The sequence below is a fragment of the Lithobates pipiens genome, unplaced genomic scaffold, assembly GCF_037356315.1.
Source record: "Lithobates pipiens isolate NorthernLeopardFrog02 unplaced genomic scaffold, aLitPip1_a1.2 Scaffold_11, whole genome shotgun sequence".
Classification (NCBI taxonomy): domain Eukaryota; kingdom Metazoa; phylum Chordata; class Amphibia; order Anura; family Ranidae; genus Lithobates; species Lithobates pipiens.
In genome coordinates this window covers 5790877-5810627 of record NW_027507696.1, presented here as the reverse complement: position 1 = coordinate 5810627, position 19751 = coordinate 5790877, and the positions used below count along the sequence as shown (strand labels likewise).

General features: G+C 43.3%; 1 protein-coding gene across 1 annotated transcript in view; it reads left to right on the top strand.

Annotated features, from left to right (window-relative positions):
• The window catches only part of NOTCH1 (notch receptor 1), a gene marked incomplete at its 5' end in the record, with an annotated part of 48766 nt that overhangs the window by 19390 nt on the left and 9625 nt on the right, over nucleotides 1–19751 (top strand). Inside the window, 12 exon segments of the mRNA XM_077468257.1 lie at nucleotides 1006–1119; nucleotides 7833–7952; nucleotides 8884–9036; nucleotides 10139–10367; nucleotides 11705–11906; nucleotides 12028–12181; nucleotides 13656–13840; nucleotides 13969–14101; nucleotides 14361–14618; nucleotides 14709–14821; nucleotides 17342–17910; nucleotides 18566–18985. Coding sequence (XP_077324383.1) covers nucleotides 1006–1119; nucleotides 7833–7952; nucleotides 8884–9036; nucleotides 10139–10367; nucleotides 11705–11906; nucleotides 12028–12181; nucleotides 13656–13840; nucleotides 13969–14101; nucleotides 14361–14618; nucleotides 14709–14821; nucleotides 17342–17910; nucleotides 18566–18985 — 2650 coding nt within the window.

Below are 19751 nucleotides of genomic sequence, written 5' to 3'. Positions count from 1 at the left end.
ACTGGGGTGATGCGCTGGCAGGACATCAAAAAAATATTGGCATTAAAAAGGGATCAACTCCAGAGATAAAACAAGGAAGGTCTGAGGAGGAGTGCCTGAGGAGGAAGGCCTGAGGAGGAGTACCTGAGGAGGAAGGCCTGAGGAGGAGTACCTGAGGAGGAAGGCCTGAGGAGGAGTACCTGAGGAGGAAGGCCTGAGGAGGAGTACCTGAGGAGGAAGGCCTGAGGAGGAGTACCTGAGGAGGAAGGCCTGAGGAGGAGTACCTGAGGAGGAAGGTCTGAGGAGGAGTGCAAGCAGCTTCTTTGAGGTGAGTGACTTGTATAGCGCTACCTATGCGAACTGAATCGCCTCAGGGCGCTTTCTTGCCACCAGAGTCCATCTGCGGCTTTTTGTGTGGTCCTTTACCCCGTAAGGTCCTGACACGCTTACAAACACATACAACATTGACATACACATATTAAGGCCAATTTTTTTTTTTATTTTTTTTTAGACAAGCTCTAATTAACCTAACAGCATGTCTTAGGAATGGTGTATACACCGCTCCTAAAGTGCCCCTGTCCATTGAAACGGAAGCGCCTGCAAAGCGTCTCGGCAGTGGCACTTTGCGGGCACTTTTAACCCTTTATTCAGCAACTAGAGGGGGTTATAATCGCCCGAAAAGAGCTGCAAAAAGGCAGTAATGCACTGCTAAAGCTAGCGGCGCTTTACCGCCAATGCCCGGGCATTGCCAATGTGAAATGGCTATAAATGTAAAATTATCAATGGCTACTAATAATTCATAAGAAATGACACTGTAGAATAATTATCCAGGGAGTATACTAATACTTTGCTTATCAGGAATCATTTTAAGAGGAAATTGGACAGTCTTTTTATAAGGGTTTTCTGGCTTTTTCTGCAAACGACTATGGGCTTAATTTCTTCTTTTAAGAATAACTCAATAGACTAGTGTCTTTTTTTTTTTTTTTCCCCAATGACGTATCTATATACAATTTTGTGTTCTTACAGGAGTAAACTGTCAGACCAACATTAATGAATGTGCTTCAAATCCTTGCCTAAACCAAGGCACGTGCATAGATGGGGTTGCCGGATTCAAGTGCATTTGTCCACTCCCCTATACTGGTAAGTCGCCAATCCAGGAAAGATCCTTCATCTTCTAAAGAAACATTAATGTGTTACTAAACAATTATTATTTTTTTTGTTAAAATAACAAACCTGTTATACTTGCCCTGTGCAGGGGTTTTGCACAGAGTGGCCCCGATTTCTCCTCTTCTGGGGTCCCCGCTGGTGATCTTGGCTCCAACTCTTCTTCTTCCGGCTGCCATAGCCAGCCGCTGGCTATGAGGAGAGCATAGTCTGCTTGCTCTTGACCTGTGTGTCTACAGAACCGCATTCCATAGACTTACACGGCGGGACTTAGGCCCGTCCCCCACTTCCTCTTAACTGCATCTGATTGACAGCAGCAAGAGCCAATGGCTTGTGCTGCTGCTCGAATGCTGTCTAAAGAGGAAAAGGCGAGAGAATAGATGGAGCCGTGCACTGCGCTGATCTCTTCACCCCTCTCTTCCCCGTCACACCGGAAATGGGGGGGGGGCACAGAGAAACAAAAAAATGTTTTTTTAACTTAATGCAAACAATGCAATAAGGTAAAAAACGTGTTTAGGTTTAGTAACACTTCAAAGCAGAAAAAATGTGGTGAAGATTAATTGCCAATGTTAAAGTAAATGAATTGTTTCCTCGTTGTTGCAGAAATTAGAGCTGGGCTGACACGGTCTTCTTTTACTTTGTCACTGGTGGGCATGCTGTTCTCTCTTTGAGTAAATGGCATTTTCTTCAGTTAAAAAAAAAAACAACTTTGCCAATGTGTTTTCCTTTATCATTATTATTATTATACAGGAGGATTTATATAGTGCCAACAGTTTGCACAGCGCTTTACAACATGAGGGCAGACAATACAGTTACGATACAGTTCAATACAGGAGGGATCAGAGGCCCCGCTCGTTAGAGCTTACAATTGTCTTAAACTCACTTACATGGGTTTTGCATGCAAAAGCTGTTATCAGGCATTCCCTGCATATATTTTTATGGTATTTTATGGTATATTATTATTGCTGGTTCGAATCCCAACCACAACACTACCTGCCTGGAGTTTGCATGTTCTCCCTGTGCCTTGGTGGGTACTCCGGTTTCCTCCCACAATCCAAAGACATGCAGGTAGGTTAATTGGCTTCTGTCCAAAATTGGCCCTAGTATATGAATGGGGACCTTGGATTGTGGGCTCCTTGAGGGTAGGGACCGATGAGAGTGTGCAATGTACAGGGATAGGGACAATTGTAGATACTCACTCAGATTAAACTGGATGGACTGGTGTCTTTATTCAACCTTACTAACTATGAAACTATTACTGCAAAAGACAGAATAATAGCTAGGAAATTGGTAAGTCACAGTTTGAGTTGGGGGAACCATGTCAGCAGGGCCGTCTTTAAGGCAGGGCAAAAGGGGCAGCTGCCCTGGGCCCTGTCATTGTTGTGGGGCCCAAAGCAGCTGCCTCATACTTTCCAACTATCCCAGTTTAAATTCCCTTTGTCCTTTGAAGTTTTAGTCCTGAATTGTGTCCCCGATATCTCAGTGTGAAGTGCTGGTACTAATGCTGCCCAGCTCTGCCCTATTGTTGTGTAGGGCTGACTCACCTGCAGACCCTGTGTTTACATGTAAATAACTGCCAAACATGTGTAAATAGGGTGCCATTCATATGTAAATAGCTGAATCCGGCAGCATAGGTATGTAAATAAAGGCGGCATTCATATGTATATCATGCCTCCTGCAGTGAGGAGATGATGTGCTGCAAGCTATAGCAACCAATCAGTGAGCAGTATTACTGTACAGTAATCTCTAGCAACCAATCAACAAGCAGAAACCATGTGCTGTAACATCTAGCAACTAATCAGTGAGCCTTAATGTGTGCTGTAACCTCTAGCAACCAGTCAGTAAGTGGTAATGATACACTGTAACCTCTGGCAACCAATCGCTGCCTGATTTGATACAGTAAACTGATTTTAAGTGTAGCTGCTATTTATTTAATGTCTCAGAGCAGGTGGAGAGCGAAACTGTATGGGGGGGGCCCAAGTAAATGTTTGCCCGGGGGCCGATCAATATTAAAGACGGCCCTGCATGTCAGAACAGACTGGTTCATGTGTGGTTCCCTTCCCAACAACCAGATGCAGCCTCACAGCATTGCATGCCCTTGTTTACTGTCAAAATTGTATTGATTTTTACATCCTGGGAGAAATGTGGGACATGTTGTCACTACATATTGTGATAGTGAAGGAAGGTCCATAACAGGTGAGCTTTGTCTCTTATTGATCGTGGGCTTTATCCGTGACATGTGTAAAAGAGTCATCCGCTTTAAAAAAAAGCCAAGCCTTGTTTTTCCAGGCAGCGTTCATTGTTCTGCCCTTACGAAATGGGAGGAAAATATTTTGCTTGGAAAAAGACACGGATTCTCGTGCTGTTTTTCCAGCAACATTTTTTTTTTTTTTTTACATTGTTTTTCATGAAAACAGGCTGAAATCCTCTCTGGAAATCCTTCCCGAGATACTTTTCAGGGGCCTCTGGGTGGAAAAATCGCCTCCTGCGCATATTTTTGTTCTGCTCTTTTGACAGCGACAGAGAGGCCAACAACCACAGTACCCATTCTGGCCTCCATGGGGCAGATAAGGGTTATTTTGACAGATATGCAATGGCTGGGAACTAGTCCCAGTCAGATCCCGCCTGTTCGCTTCCTGCTTCCCCCTTCCATTAAAATGGCCGTGCGGACAATTGCAGGAAGCCACAATGAATTTCCTGACCGATCCCGGTCTCCATGGCAACAAAAAGGAATCGTGGAGTTTTTGGAAAGTGGCCACTGCCGTCCTAGAAAGTAGCTAGCAGAAAAAAAAAAATTGCCTGCTATGTGATGACCACACATACCTGCATTCAGACCTTAATCTGTTTTCATGGATTCTTGCAGGCATGATAGTCAATAAGTCAGTATATGCAAAATTCATATTTTACCATCTGGAAGTTGCTGTACATGGAAACACCCTTGAAATCTGTCATAAGTTCTGCAAATCTACTATTCTCATGATTATGGACTCCCTCCAGCTCTGTTGGGTTTCATTTATTTTTCATTACAGTGCCTTCAAAAAGTATTCATATCCCGTGAACTTTTCCACATTTTGTCATAGTTACAACCAAACACGTAAATGTATTTTTATTTGGATTTTATGTGATAAAGTCCAGGGATCTGCAATTAGCGGACCTCCAGCTGTTGCAAAACTACAAGTCCCATCATGCCTCTGCCTCTGGGTGTCATGCTCGTGGCTGTCAGAATCTTGCTATGCCTCATGGGAATTGTAGTTCTGCAACAGCTGGAGGTCCGCTAATTGCATATCCCTGTGATAGACCAACACAAGATATGAAGTGGAAGGAAAATAATAAATGGAAATAATAAATGGAAATAATAAATGGAAATAATAAATGGTTTTCATTTTTTTTTTTACAAATGTCAAAGTGTGGTGTGCAGCCCCGGTATATGTGAACATTGGTGAGGAAGGCTCTGTCTCTGTTTCCCTCTCGGAAACCCACCAAGGGGAGACCATTATATTTCTTATATCAAGGTTGGCTTACAACCACTATCATCTATTACGTTCCAATCCTCCCCTCCGTTTTGGGGCACTACCGGATGTGTGCAACCGGAGGATCTTTAGATGCTTTATTACTCCCCTTTTTGGAGTCTCCTGTCCTTTACCTGTATGCGTTTTGAGGTTCATACTACCACCCTCATCTTTATATAGACGAGCCTTGTCTGAAGGCCCGTACACACGATCGGACTTTTTGACAACAAACATGCAAATTAGCTGTTTTGGAGCAACATCTGACCGTGTGTACGCTCCATCGGACAAACTTTTTTGGTTTTCATCGGACTTTTGTTGGCTGCGCGAATGGACAAACTTTTTGGCAACAAAAGTCCGATGGAGCAAAGTCAGATCGTGCGTACAGAAAACCAGAGGAGTTTTGTACAAAGTACAAACACACATGCTCAGAACCAATGCAAAAGATCAGACAACAATACAGAAGTTGACCAAAGGTGGCGGTAAAGAGCAGAAAAACCCAGTGATTTGGTGAAAGTGGGCTGAAAAAGTCCTGCCGTGTGTATGCAATACAAGTTCAGAGCCGACGCCCTTTGTACAAAAATCCACAGGAAAGTTTGTACAAAGTCCGATCGTGTGTATGAGGCTTTAGCTATGAGGAATAAAATCGTCATAAGCTCCTGATGAAGCGTTTCATAGAATGCGTAACGCGTAGAGCACCTCCGAGCTGAACCATCTATGATACACTGTTCCTGCAAAGGATTTCTGTGATTCTATTGTATTTTATCCCTATACTATATAAAATGGGAATGTATGAATCATTTGTTTTAATTGATATAGTAGACGGTGTAATCATCATGCTCTGAGATACAATAATGGATGTTTTGTCGTTTTTATAAATATTGTTTGAATTTATCATTTTCTTGTATGTTTATGCCTAAAAAGTCCATCAACGTCAACAATGGTTGTTCTCTTTAGTAAAAAAAAAAGTGTGGTGTGCATTTGTATTCAGCTCCTTTACTCTGATACCCCTAACTAAAATTTAGTGACACCAATTGCCTTCAGAAGTCACCTAATTAGTAAATAGAGTCCACCTGTGCGTAATTTAATCTCAATATTAATGCAGCTGTTCTGTGAAGCACTCGGGGGTTTGTTGGAGAACCTTAGTAAACTAAACGCATCATAAAGACCAAGGAACACATCAGACAGGTCAGGTATAACGTTGTGGAGAAGTTTTAAAGCAGGTTTAGGGTTTAAAAAGAATATCACAAGTTTTGAACATCTCGCGGAGCACTGTTCAATCCATCTTTCGAAAATGGAAAGAGTATGTCACAACAGTAAACCTACCAAAGAAATGGCCGTCCACCTAAACTGAAAAAAAAGGCCAGGCAAGGAATCGGAGAAGAGCCAAGAGGTAATGGTAACTCTGGAGGAGCTGTAGAGATCCGCAGCTCAGGTGGGAAAATCTGTCCACAGGACAACTATTAGTTGTGCTCTCCACAAAGCAAGTCTTTATGGAAGAGTGGCAAGAAGAAATCAGAAGAAATTGTTGAAAGAAAGCTATAAGAAGTCCCGTTTTGCAGTTAGCAAGAAGCCATGTGGGGGACACGGCAAATGTGGAAGAAGGTGCTCTGGTCAAATGTAACTTGCTTAAAAGCAAAACGCTATGTGTGGCGGAAAACTAACACTGCACATCTCCCTGAACTCACCATCCCCACCGTGAAACATGGTGGTGACAGAATCATGTTGTGGGGATGCTTTTCTTCGGCAGAGACAGGAAAGCTGATCAGTGTTGATTCAGAGATGGATGGAGCCAAATACAGGGCAGTTGTAGTAGAAAACCTGTCTGCTAAAGACTTGAAACTGGGCCGGAGGATCACTTTCCAGCAGGACAACGACCCTAAACATTCAGCCAGAGCTACAGTAGAATAGTTTAGATCAGGGATATGCAATTAGCGGACCTCCAGCTGTTGCAAAACTACAAGTCCCATCATGCCTCTGCCTCTGGGTGTCATGCTTGTGGCTGTCAGTCTTGCTATGCCTCATGGGACTTGTAGTTCTGCAACAGCTGGAGGTCCGCTAATTGCATATCCCTGGTTTAGATCAAAGCATATTCATGTATTAGAATGGCCCAGTCAAGTCCAGACTTAAATCCAACTGAGAATATGTGGCAAGACTTGAAAATTGCTGTTCGCAGATGTTCTCCATCCAATCTGACAGAGCTTGAGCTATTTTGTAAAGAAGAATGGGCAAAAATTTCACTCTCTAGTTGTACAAAGCCGGTAGAGACCTACGCAAAAAGACTTGAAGCTGTAATTGCAGTGAAAGGAGGTTCTACAGGGTATTGCCTTAGGGGAGCTGAATACAAATGTACACCACACTTTTCAGATCTTTATTTGTAATAAAAAATTGAAAACCATTTATCATTTTCCTTCCACTTTACAATTATGTGCCACTTTGTGTTGGTCTATCACATAAAATCCCAATAAAATAAATTTACGTTTTTGGTTGTAACATGGCAAAATGTGGAAACGTTTTTACGGGGTATGAATACTTTTTTTTTTTTATTGCACTGTACGACGATTGTAACATCAGTGCCTGAAACATTCATTATATCAGTCTGGAGCTCTAGCCCAAAAGCATTTTTGTTAAAGAAAAATTTATTTTACTCGATGTTTGTTTGTCCCAATGACAGTTGTCACTAAACAGGGAGTAGGGGCAAATCTCCCAATGGGGCACCTTTCCTGGGGCAGATGTGATTGTTAAAAATTCTCTCACCTGTACCAGGGCAAGAAGTGCAACATTAATAAAACCTAGACCGTGATACTTATCTTTTTCCTTACACCAGTGTTTTTCAACTCCAGTCCTCAAGGCGCCCCCAACAGGTCATGTTTTCTGGCTTTCCATTGTTTTGCACAAGCGATTTGATCAGTTTCACTGCCTTAGTTCTTACCACAGCTGCTTCATCTGATGGAAATCCTGAAAACATGACCCGTTGGGGCGTCTTGAGGACTGGAGTTGAGAAAAACTGCCTTACACCATAAAGTTGATGTTCTGAATGAATGAAATACTTGTAATAGCGCACAATGCGAACTGAATCGCCTCTAGGCGCTGTGGCGAGCTTTGATCATCTGCTTTTTTGTTTGTTGTATAGCTTTTTTTTAAATTGCTCTCATACTAAGGTAAAGCTTGCTTTCTTGCCAGGGGTAACATGTGGAGATTTTCTGGCACCTTGTGGTAGCGGCCCATGTAAGAATGGAGGAAGGTGTCAGGAGTCTGAAGACTATGAAAGCTTTTCCTGCATATGTCCTATGGGATGGCAAGGTTTGTGTATACATCCATTTACTAATCCCCTTACATCTATCATAATACTGTTCAAGTAATAAAATATCCAAAGCCTCTTGACTCCTCAATATAATGCAAAATGGCTGACCTCGCCAACATGAGCTTGCTTATAGTATGTGTAGTGTGGTCCTTTTAGATGATAGTTATATTAGTTCTTATTCATAAAGCAATCAGGATGACTGGGGGTTGGGACTTTTAAATGAAGCAGGCAGGTGTAAAACATTAAAATTTTAAATGTTTTACACCTGCCTGCTTCATTTAAAGTCCCAACCCCCAGTCATCCTGATTGCTTTATTCAAATAGGGATGGAGGCAATTGACCTCACCCGGTCACCGCCTCATTTAAAGTCCCAATGTTTTCTTTTTCTTCTAAAGTTCTTATTCATAGATATTTTTGGATGGAAAGTCTTGCAGTTTTTATTCTTCCACCTGAAACCCAAAAGGGGGGGGGGGGCAGGGGCGAGGACGGCAGCGGCGCCTCGTCCAGCCACGGCGCGCGCCCAGCCCCGCTTCGCACCCCAGCCCGACCGACCCAGCCCTTAGAGCCAATCCTTATCCCAAAGTTACGGATCTGACTTGCAGACTTCCCTTACCTACATTGTTCTAACATGCCAGAGGCTGTTCACCTTGGAGACCTGCTGCGGATATGGGTATGGCCCGATTGCTTTATTCAAATAGGGATGGAGGCAATTGACCTTACCCGGTCACCGCCTCATTTAAAGTCCCAACGTTCTCTTTTTCTTCTAAAGTTCTTATTCATAGATATTTTTGGATGGAAAGTCTTGCAGTTTTTATTCTTCCACCTGAAACCCAAAAGTTCTTCCCAAAAATTAAAACTCTTTAATGCCAAAATCAAAATGTACTCCACCACTTTTCCTCCTTTTTGTAAATCGGTCCAACTTCTCCCCAAGGGCAAACCTGTGAGATTGACATCAATGAATGTGTGAAGAACCCTTGCCGAAACAGTGCTTTGTGCCAGAACACGAACGGAAGCTACAAATGTAACTGTAAACCCGGTTACACCGGCAGGAACTGCGAGACGGACATCAACGACTGTTTGCCAAGTGAGTGTCACTTGATTAGTTCAAAAATGAAATTGTTCTGTTACCCTTTAAGAGGATTCTGTTGATATGTCCAAACGTCACACCAATTTACCACATGCACCTTTTTGTTCCCCTTTAGAGCGTGTCCCAGCATTATTTTATTTTGCCTTGTTTCTGTAGGGGAAAAACGGCTCGTTTTACTCCCTGTGACGTCATTACCGAGCTTGCAAAATTCTGGTAGAAGCATCTGCTGGGTGTTCGATCCCTAGGAGTAGAGAGCTACATCTCCCAAGAACTCGTTCCCTACACACAATGCATGGGCAAGCTCTTGGGAGACAAAACCACAGCATTGTATTTTCTGACTAAGCAGTCAATATATGCAAGTGGAGGAGGACATGAGGGGTTGGGGGGATAAGTGAAGTTCTGTAGTCCATAAGGTAGGGCTGACAGCATTGGTTGGGATTACCATGCAACAGAGGTAGCCCTTGTACACACGATCGGAGCTTCCGACGGAATGTGTCCGATCGGAGCGTTTTGTCGGATATTCCGACTGTGTGTGGTATGCATCGGACTGTTTCTGTCGGAATATCCGTTGGACCAAATTATCCAACTTGCCGGAAATATTTTCCGACAAAATGCTCCGATCGGACATACTCCGATCATGTGTAGAGAATTCCGATCGGACAAAGTGCCACGCATGCTCAGATCAAATTCCTACATCAAAGCTATTGGCTACTAGCCTGAACGTAGTCCTGTCGTAACTAAATAACGTCATCGCGTCGGATTTTCCGACAACTTCGTCCGACCGTGTGTATGCAACAGTTTCGGACAAAATCCGTCAGAGAAAAATCGGATGGATTTGGTTGTCGGAATCTCCGATCGTGTGTACAAGGGCGTAGTGTGTTGAAAGGCCAAATATTAAATTGATCTGAAATTCTGGCAGATCAACCCACATTTTTCTGTACTTGTAATGTTTCACTGGGGCATGAGGGGGCGTGCATATATTGTATAGATATATTGCATATTTAAATATGCTTTTGTGCCCTAACATACAGTTTAAGTGTTTGATTTTTGTGGCGTTTTGCGTCTCATCTTCATTATTCATTTATCCCATTTTTTTTAGATCCCTGCCACAATGGAGGTTCCTGTACTGATGGCGTTAACGATTTTTTCTGCAACTGTTTGCCGGGCTTCCGTGGTCTGAAATGTAATGAGGACATTAATGAGTGCGCCAGCAACCCATGCAAAAATGGTGCCAACTGCACTGACTGTGTCAACAGCTACACTTGTACTTGTCCATCTGGATTTAGTGGCATCCACTGTGAAATCAACACACCTGATTGCACGGAAAGGTATCACTCTCTTTTTGAAGTTATTATTGGTTGCTATTGGTTATTATTGGCTATTGGTTATTATTGGTTGCGAGTTTTCACTAGAAATTATTAGATATTATATTATATAATGGCCACAACATCTGTGCAGACCCAGAAACTCAAGGGTTTTTTTTTTTTTTTTGTTGTAATTCTTTGTTTAGGTGGAGGAGGGGGGTATGGTATGGTTAAAAAAAAAAAAAAAGGTAGCAGGGGGTAGGCTACCTAGCGGAAAAGTACAAGTTAAGCCAGGGGTGCCCAACCAGTGGCCCGGGGGCCACATGTAACCCGCGGAGCCCTCTGATGTGGCCCGCAACCTCCTTCTGTGGGATGGCAGATTGGCAAACCCAAATCATGGGTTGCAGACCCGCCATCCCAGAGCATCTGTGTTAATGAAGCCAGTAAAGAAAGCGGCTGTGGAGCAGAGCTGTATAAGCTGATGCTTCCTGTATAGCGCCGTCTCTTGCCACAGGTGGAGTGATACCAAATGCACTCTGCCGGGGGCAGCAACAGCAGGCGATACCTGAATGGGAGACTTTTATTAAAGGTCAGTTTATTACTAAAATTGCAGTGTATATATGGGCATATCTGCGCAGTGGTTACTGGGCTGCTTTCATACTGACCCGCAGGTGCAGTGCACCTTCAGGTTACCTGCCCGGAGGCATAGACTTCTGTTATTATCTGTGGCTTGATATTATATCCTGCTGGATATAATAGAAGTATAATAATATAATATAATATTATATCCTGCTGGATATAATAGAAGTCTATGGCAAAGTGTAGCTAACCCACAGGAAAGACACAGGTGCACTGCCCTGCATTAGTGTGAAAGGCTCCTTTCACACATTCGGCCCAACTCAATCGGACCCTCCATTCACCTCTATGAAATGGCAGAGGTAAGCAGATTTTTTTCCTTTTACAACTGCCTACCTCCAAAATGATTTGCAAAAAAAAAAAAAAAAAGGGATCAATCCCCTTCCGTCAGGGCGAATTGGATAGACGGACCCATAGAGTAGAGTGGGCTATGTCCGGTGCACGGACCTGTCATCCACCTGCTTTGCTCATTGTGGCCCGCGACCGGTTACCAAGTCGCTTAAGTGGCCCTCACTCTTCAAAAGGTTGGGCACCCCTGGGTTAAGCGGTATTATTTTACAACCTGGTGCCTAAATCTGCATCTGTAGCCGTAAAATAGAATAAGGAACATGGAATATGGGTTTAACTCTAGCAACCACCAAACATGGAAATATCAGATTTATTGGGTGTGACTTTTTAAATAACTCGTGGATAAAATTATGCAAATCTTTGCTTCATATTTCCAGCTCTTGCTTCAATGGTGGCACTTGCATTGATGGCATCAACACATTCACCTGCCGCTGTCCGCCTGGCTTTACTGGGATCTACTGCCAACATGATATAAATGAGTGTGACTCCAAACCCTGCATGAATGGGGGAACATGCCAGGACAGCTATGGCACCTACAAGTGCACCTGCCCTCAAGGGTATACTGGGGTAAATTGCCAGGTACGTACCGAAGTCCTTGTTTAACCATGTAGACAAAGTGTCTGTCTAAACCCAGAAAAGATATCAACTTATGTGTTTTTGAGTTATTTACAGTAATAGGTTTCATTTAAACTTTAAACAGAATTTGGTTCGTTGGTGTGACTCCTCTCCCTGTAAAAATGGAGGAAAATGCTGGCAGACGAATAATCTGTATCGATGTGAATGCAACAGTGGCTGGACAGGACTGTATTGTGACGTGCCCAATGTATCGTGCGAGGTCGCTGCCCTACAGCAAAGTGAGTTGGGGACCTAATAGTGACAATACCTCTGTATAAGTTTAGAAGCTGAACTCCAGGGAAAAAATGTTTTTTGTTCATTTTTCTATAGTCCGTGGAAGGGCCGGCGCCTCTATTTGTTTTGCTGTGTGTCCCCTTTGGGGAGATATTGGCTCAGTTTGGCTCAGTTGGTGCCACAAAGAGAGAAATAAATGGGATATCTCTCTGATGGGGTTAGATGCAGCAACAAAGCGCATTCGGTTTTTATTGTTGTATGGATCTTTCTGTTCAGGTGACATCTGTGATTTCTCATTTCTTGTTATGGTGTCGCCCAGACAAAAAGCAAGGAGAAATCCTCCTTTTTTTTTTTTTTTTTTTTTTTTATCAGAGAAAGTTTATTGAATAACAAAACATAAAGTACAACTTACAGCTTACATCTCAAGCATAGATTCTTGTCACAACATAGTAGCTTATTCACCCCTGCAAGAGGAATATTCAAGCATTCATATCACAACTCCTCATGCCATATCGTCCCAACCACAGTAGATGTTGACACAGTATATCCTGGCTGTGCTTTGGTTCACCCATTCAGAATTACCTACTGTAGGTGTCTTACATTTAGTGCCCCCCTAGCTCAGACCTCCCTTCCCCTTCGTTTATCTCAGCATTCTGTCCATGACCAAATCAACCGGAGAGAGGCCAGGGGTATCCAACCAGGGTGTCCATAGTTTGTTAAACTTTTCCCGGTCGCCCTCTATGTTGAAAGATATATTTTTCCATCCTAATGGTGTCCCCCATTTGGGCATTCCACTGCGCCAGCGCCGGAGGCTCGATCACTTTCCAATGCCGAAGAATCGGCTTACGTGCTTGGAACAGGGAAGGAGAAATCCTCTAATGCCGCGTACACACGACCGGACTTTTCGACATCAAAGGTCCGACGGAACAATTCCGGCAGACCATTCGATCGTGTGTGGGCTGCAGCGGACTTTTGATTTGCAAAAATCCATCAGACTTTAGAAATGGAACATGTTTCAAATTTTTCCGCCGGAACTCCGCCGGACCCAGTTCCTACCGAGAAATCCGCTCGTGTGTATGCTGGTCCGACGGACAAAAACCGACGCAAGGGCAGCTATTGGCTACTGGCTATGAACTTCCTTATTCTAGTCCGGTCGTACGTCATCACATTCGAATCCGTCGGACTTTGGTGTGATTGTGTTTCGCCAAGTCCTTTCATTCGGAAAGTACATCAGAACTCTGTCAGAACGTCCGTCGGACCTAGTCCCTCGAAAAGTCCGGTCGTGTGTACGCGGCATAAGTGAGAACACAACAGTAAAATTGAGAGAGGTTCTGACTCTTCCCTACTTTATCAGAGATGAAAATACAAATTGGGAGTTGAGTTGGGGGCCTTAATAATGAATTCAGTAGGGTGGTTTCTGTACGAGTCGCCTTTTATCCACCGCATTCCCACTAATATGATCATTTTTGTTTCTTTTAGAGGTCGATGTTAACAATCTGTGCCGCAATTCCGGGTCATGTAGGGACACTGGGAATACTCATTACTGCCTATGCCTGCCTGGTTATACAGGAAGTTACTGTGAGGAGCAGGTGGACGAATGTTCTCCAAATCCATGCCAGAATGGAGCTACATGTACAGACTACCTAGGAGGCTACTCCTGTGAGGTGTGTGCTATCTCTTTGATGTCTTACCAGCTATAAAAAAAAACTTGGTTCCTAACATGTCAGGGGGGTCATTAGAGCAGACAGAATGATAACGATTACATCTTTTTTTTTTTTTTTGCCTCTTCTAGTGTGTAGCCGGATATCATGGTATTAACTGCTCAGAGGAGATCAATGAATGTCACTCTCACCCTTGCCAGAATGGAGGAACTTGCATTGATCTTATCAACACTTACAAATGCTCCTGCCCCAGAGGAACGCAGGGTGAGTCAGGAAAAGATCCCTTTGAAATTCTTTTTGATTTAATATATTTCTTTCTGGATGTCCTCTGTCAATAGAATGTTACTTTCTTCCACCTTTAGTGAAAACCGCATTCAAGGAGTGTTCTCTTGCTAATAGAAGGGGGGGGGGAAAAACATATTTTGCTTGCAAAGAGTACCAGTTATTCTCATTTATTAACCATAAAAACTACAGATGACTTCCACATTTCATAAAGTGTTTTTTGATTGTTTTCTTTTTCCAGGTGTTCATTGTGAAATTAATGTAGATGACTGCAATCCATTTTATGAAGGTCCAAACCACGCGCCTAAATGTTTCAATGGTGGCAAATGCGTTGACCGGGTAGGTGGCTACCACTGTAACTGCCTGCCAGGTTTTGTTGGAGAACGCTGTGAAGGAGATGTAAATGAGTGCCTGTCTAACCCTTGTGATGTCCGCGGAACGCAGAACTGCGTGCAGCTCATTAATGACTACCGGTGTGAATGCAGGCAGGGGTTCACAGGTAAGACGCCACCCTTGTGCATATGTGACCCTTTTTGTTGTGTGCAGTTGATTTGGGTTTTTGAGCTCAGTGTTTTTACTTTTCACCCAGGGAGGCGCTGTGAGTCGCTGCTTGATGGATGCAAAACAAAACCCTGTAGAAACGGAGGAACCTGCTCTATCGCCAGCAATACGGAACGTGGTTTTATCTGCAAGTGTCCACCAGTAAGTATAAATGGGTTTAGTGTGTTAAATATATAAATGGGCCAAATCTGTGTGGGGATTAAAGTGGTGTTGCCACCAAAAAATAAAAAGTTGTAATTGGAAAAAAATTTTTTTTTTTTACTTACCTCTAAATACCTGTTGCTAGGGGGTCCCTCGTAGTCTGCCTTCTTCCTTACCCGGACTGGTGACATCACTTCCCCTCGCACCGCACAGTCACCTGGGACCTGTCACGTGTCCCAGGTAACTGTGCGGCATATCACGGCATCCTGCGCCACTCGCGCATGCGCAGTAGGTGCCCGGCTGTGAAGCCACAGCCGGGTGCCCACAGTACGAATGACGGCGCCGCGAGCTGAGCGGGGAACGAGGGGGGGGGGGGGGCTTTGTTCCCCCACATCGCTGGACCCTGGGACAGGTAAGTGTCTGATTATTAAAAGTCAGTAGCTGCAGTATTTGTAGCTGCTGACTTTTAAATTTTTTTTTTTTTTAGGGGGTACCCCACTTTTAAGTGTAATTTCTTAAATCCTGGAGCACATTGTCTAACATAATCGCACAGGAAACATTTCTTCTACTTTCATGACTTGTCTACTTGGGGGATATTGTTCATCAAAGTATGTAACTGTGTCTCGTTTCCCTTCAAGCAAAACAGGAGACCCCATTAAATTTTTTCACATAGTTGATTTAAATCAAAAGCGCAGGGTATATACGCTTTTTTTTTTTTTTTTTTTTTTTTTTCATTCAACCAGCAGGTTGAACAAAAAACCCTCAGATCCCTGCATCAACACAAGTGGATGTGGATTCGGTGATCTCTTCCGCTGTGTCTCTGTATTCTGACAGCGAGGAATTCCCACTCGCCAAAATACAATGGACAGCAGCCTTGGCTGCAAGTGCTAAACGAATGCTGGTTTTCCAGCAGGACCATTCAACAGAAGACAGTTGTTAGACCAGCTTCTGTTAAACAGACAGTGGTACGCATGTACCAAAAGCTGGCCAGTTGCCGGTGAACTGGCTAAATTTTGGTACATACATGCCCAAGGTTATGTTAATTGTTAATTATTGTTAAATGTTAATTATTTTTAGCGGCGCTTTACCGTCGTTTTAGCGGCGGTCTGCGGGCGCTAACGGGGTGGTTTTAACCCCCGCTAGCGACCGAAAAGGGGTTAAACCCGCCCGCAAAGCGCCGCTGCAGCGGCGCTTTGCCGGCGGTATTGCCGCGGTGTCCCATTGATTTCAATGGGTAGGAGCGGTTTAGGAGCGGTGAATACACCGCTCCTTCACCGCTGCAAAGATGCGGCTAGCAGGACTTTTTTCACCGTCCTGCCAGCGCATCGCTCCAGTGTGAAAGCCCTCTGGCTTTCACACTGGAGTTAAAGGGGCCGGTTTTTTTCAGGCGCTACACAGGCGCTATTTTTAGCGCTGTAACGCCTGAATACCGCCCCAGTGTGAAAGCAGCCTTAGGGAAGGAGATTACAAACTAGAAGATGACAGTCATGTCTTGGCCTGGCTGGGGGATAGCGCCAACCCAGGTTCAGACATAGGTTACGGGTGGGCCAAGTTCAGAGGGAGGTGTTAGCTCGTTATCGACCCCCCCATATGCTAACTCCCTTACTTGCCAATTTAGCTGTTTCCTTAGATTTATATACAGAATTATAAGGAAGATCTGAGACACAGGAAATAGAATGAATTGATATATTCTATGTATGTATATGGAAATGTAATGTAAAACATTTGGAAAGATCGTTCATGTAAGTTTCCATCCTTGTTTAAAAGAAAAGGAGAGAAAAAAATAAAGAAATTATATAAAAAAAAAAAAAAGTATCCCAACTGCATGTGAGGCCAGAGGTTGCCTTACTAAATTTAACAGAATCTGAGGGGACTGGGCGGCGTCGTGTTTCAGTTCTTGTAAACCGCCTTCCACATCTTCTACAATCTAATGATATTGCCATATTGTTCTTACTATGAATTTCAGTTACAAATGGGTTTATTAGATCATAAAGGCATTCATGTAGAAAAGAGAAGGCTGTTTCTCCTTTTTGTCATTGTTTACTATCTACTAAAAACACCTCCTCCAACTTTTATTATATATATATATATATATATATATATATATATATATATATATATATATATATATATATATATATATATAATGAGAAATAACCCAACCAGGAGTGCAGTGCATTCAGTATGTTGGCCAATTCATACCCTTGCCAACAGAGCCACCATATGGCATAAGCATATATGGCTGTCACCATTTAAACCTATAATTACAAATGATACATTAAAACAAGGTTTTTGAAGCCATGTTTGGTAGTGATAAGACTGTTTACCTCAAGCTGATATCTTTCACGTGTGTGTGTGTGTGTATATGTGTGTGTGTGTATATATATATATATATATATATATATATATATATATATATATATATATATATATATATATATATGATATAGTGTATAATAATATAATGAAAATTTTCCTTTTAAATGAATTAAATATGTTTATTGAATGTCTTTGTTGCAGGGATTTGATGGCGCTACTTGTGAATACGACACTCGCATGTGCGGAAACCTGCAGTGTTTGAATGGTGGCACCTGTATATCTACTCCAAAGAGCCCCAAATGTTTATGTGCTGATGGGTTCACTGGCCTGGAGTGCCAACACGCAGTCAGCAGTTCTTGTAGTCAAATCACTTGCTATAACCTTGGCACATGCAAATCGCTTCCCCAGGAGCCATTTTACCAGTGTATCTGTCCCAGGCATTTTAACGGTCTCTTCTGCCACATCCTGGACTACGAATTTGAAGGGGGTCCGGGCCAGGACATCATCCCGCCCAAAATCAGTGAGAAGTGTGAGAGTGACTGGTGCGCTGCGCAAGCCGGGAACAAGATCTGCAATGCTCAGTGTAACAGTAATGCCTGTGGATGGGATGGAGGTGACTGCTCGCTTGACTTTAATGACCCGTGGAAGAACTGCACGCAGGCACTGCAGTGCTGGAAGTACTTCAACGATGACAAATGCGACTCGCAGTGCAACAATGCAGGCTGCCTCTATGATGGCTTTGACTGCCAGAAAATTGAAGTCCAGTGCAAGTAAGTAGATTATAACAATAAATGATAACCTACTGTAAATGAAAAAGTTATGCTTCGAAATCTTAAAACCAGCTCTAGCCATGTATTCTACTAAGATTGCATTAAAGTGGTTGTAAACCCTTACAACACACTTTGACCTACAGGTAAGCCTAGATTAAGGCTTACCTGTAGGTCCAAGAAATATCTCCTAAACCTACACGGTTTAGGAGATATTTTCCAAAAGACAGGCACCGCTGTCTATGGCGCACTGAGCGCGGCGGCTCCCGTGCGCATGCACGGGAGTGACGTCATTGCCGAATGACAGCGGCGGAGCAGCGAAGACCCACCGAGAAGATGGATGCGCCGGACTACAGGGGACAGCGGTGACTTCGCTGGCTCCTGTGTCAGGTAAGTGATACATAATGGGCTCTATGCAATGCATAGTAGTCCATTATGCTTTACCTTTGCAGGGAATCAAAGAGAAAGTAACACCCATCAGGGTTTACTTCCTCTTTAAAGCAGAACTCCATAGGTAAAAATCAGGAATTCATAAGCAATGTTTCACATTTATCTCACATGTTAAAAAATTATTATTTTTTTTTGTCCTGAATCTGGAAAAGACCTTGATTTTGCAGAACTTTCTTATCGCGTTTTTCCTTTTTTTCTCTCTCTCCAGTCCTCTTTATGACCAGTACTGCAAAGACCATTTCCAGGATGGACACTGTGATCAAGGCTGCAACAATGCTGAGTGCGAATGGGACGGTTTGGATTGTGCCAACAACATGCCTGAGAAATTAGCAGATGGCACCTTGGTGGTGGTGGTCCTCATGACTCCAGAGGAGCTGAAAAACAACTCTTTTAATTTCCTCAGAGAGCTGAGTCGAATTCTGCACACCAATGTTGTTTTTCAGAAGAACGAAATTGGTGGTTTAAAGATCTTTCCATACTATGGAAACAAGGAGGAGCTTAAGAAACATCACATTAAACGGTCTGTGCCAGAATGGTCTGAGGCTCCCAATGCCTTATTCAGCAGTTTGAAGGACACCTTGATGCCTGGACGATATCGGAGAGAGCTGGACCAGCTAGAAGTAAAAGGGTAAAACTTGTTTTTTTGCATTATCAATCAAATATGCCATTTCGGCAAGGGTTTTTCAGACATTCATTGATTATCAATCAAATATCGACAGTAGTGAGATTTCCATAGAGTGGTTTGTCTCCTCCTACAATCATGGAATCATCCCTCAGTAGCTTGTGTCTCCACCCCTCTCAAAAATGAATCTTCTCCATACATCAGAGTTCTCAATGTTCCACCTTAAATCGGGGTTCCCAGAGCACCCCTTATGACAGAGTCCCCAGAGTTATCCCTTACATCAGAGTCTGCAGAGTCCCCCCCTTACAGTGAAAGGGAACTCTGTGAGTTCAGATGTAAAAGAGGAACTCTGCGGACTCTGATGTAAAGGGGAACTCTTGTGATTAACTTCAGATGATTAGAAATGTTATTTAATAGCAAAATATATGTATAGTTTATACTATTAAAAAAAATTGCTGCGTGGCGCTAAAGTGTTCGGGTTTGACTTAAAGAAAAGGTGGCGACCCTACCTCTGACCCTCCCACAATAATGAAACTTTCCTGCATTTGTTTGGGTCTGTACACCTCACACATTTGTGAGATTTCCGTACAGTAGTTTGTGAGTCTACCCCTACAAGAATTCCCTGCTCCTTTCTCTCCACCCCCCCCCCCCCACGATGGTGAGATTTCTCTGCCGTAGTCGTGTCACTGATTCTCCTGCAGCGATTCCGCAGAGTCTTGTGTGTCTCTGCCCCTCCCACAATGGTGAGATTTCCTTGTCATAGTTGTGTCTT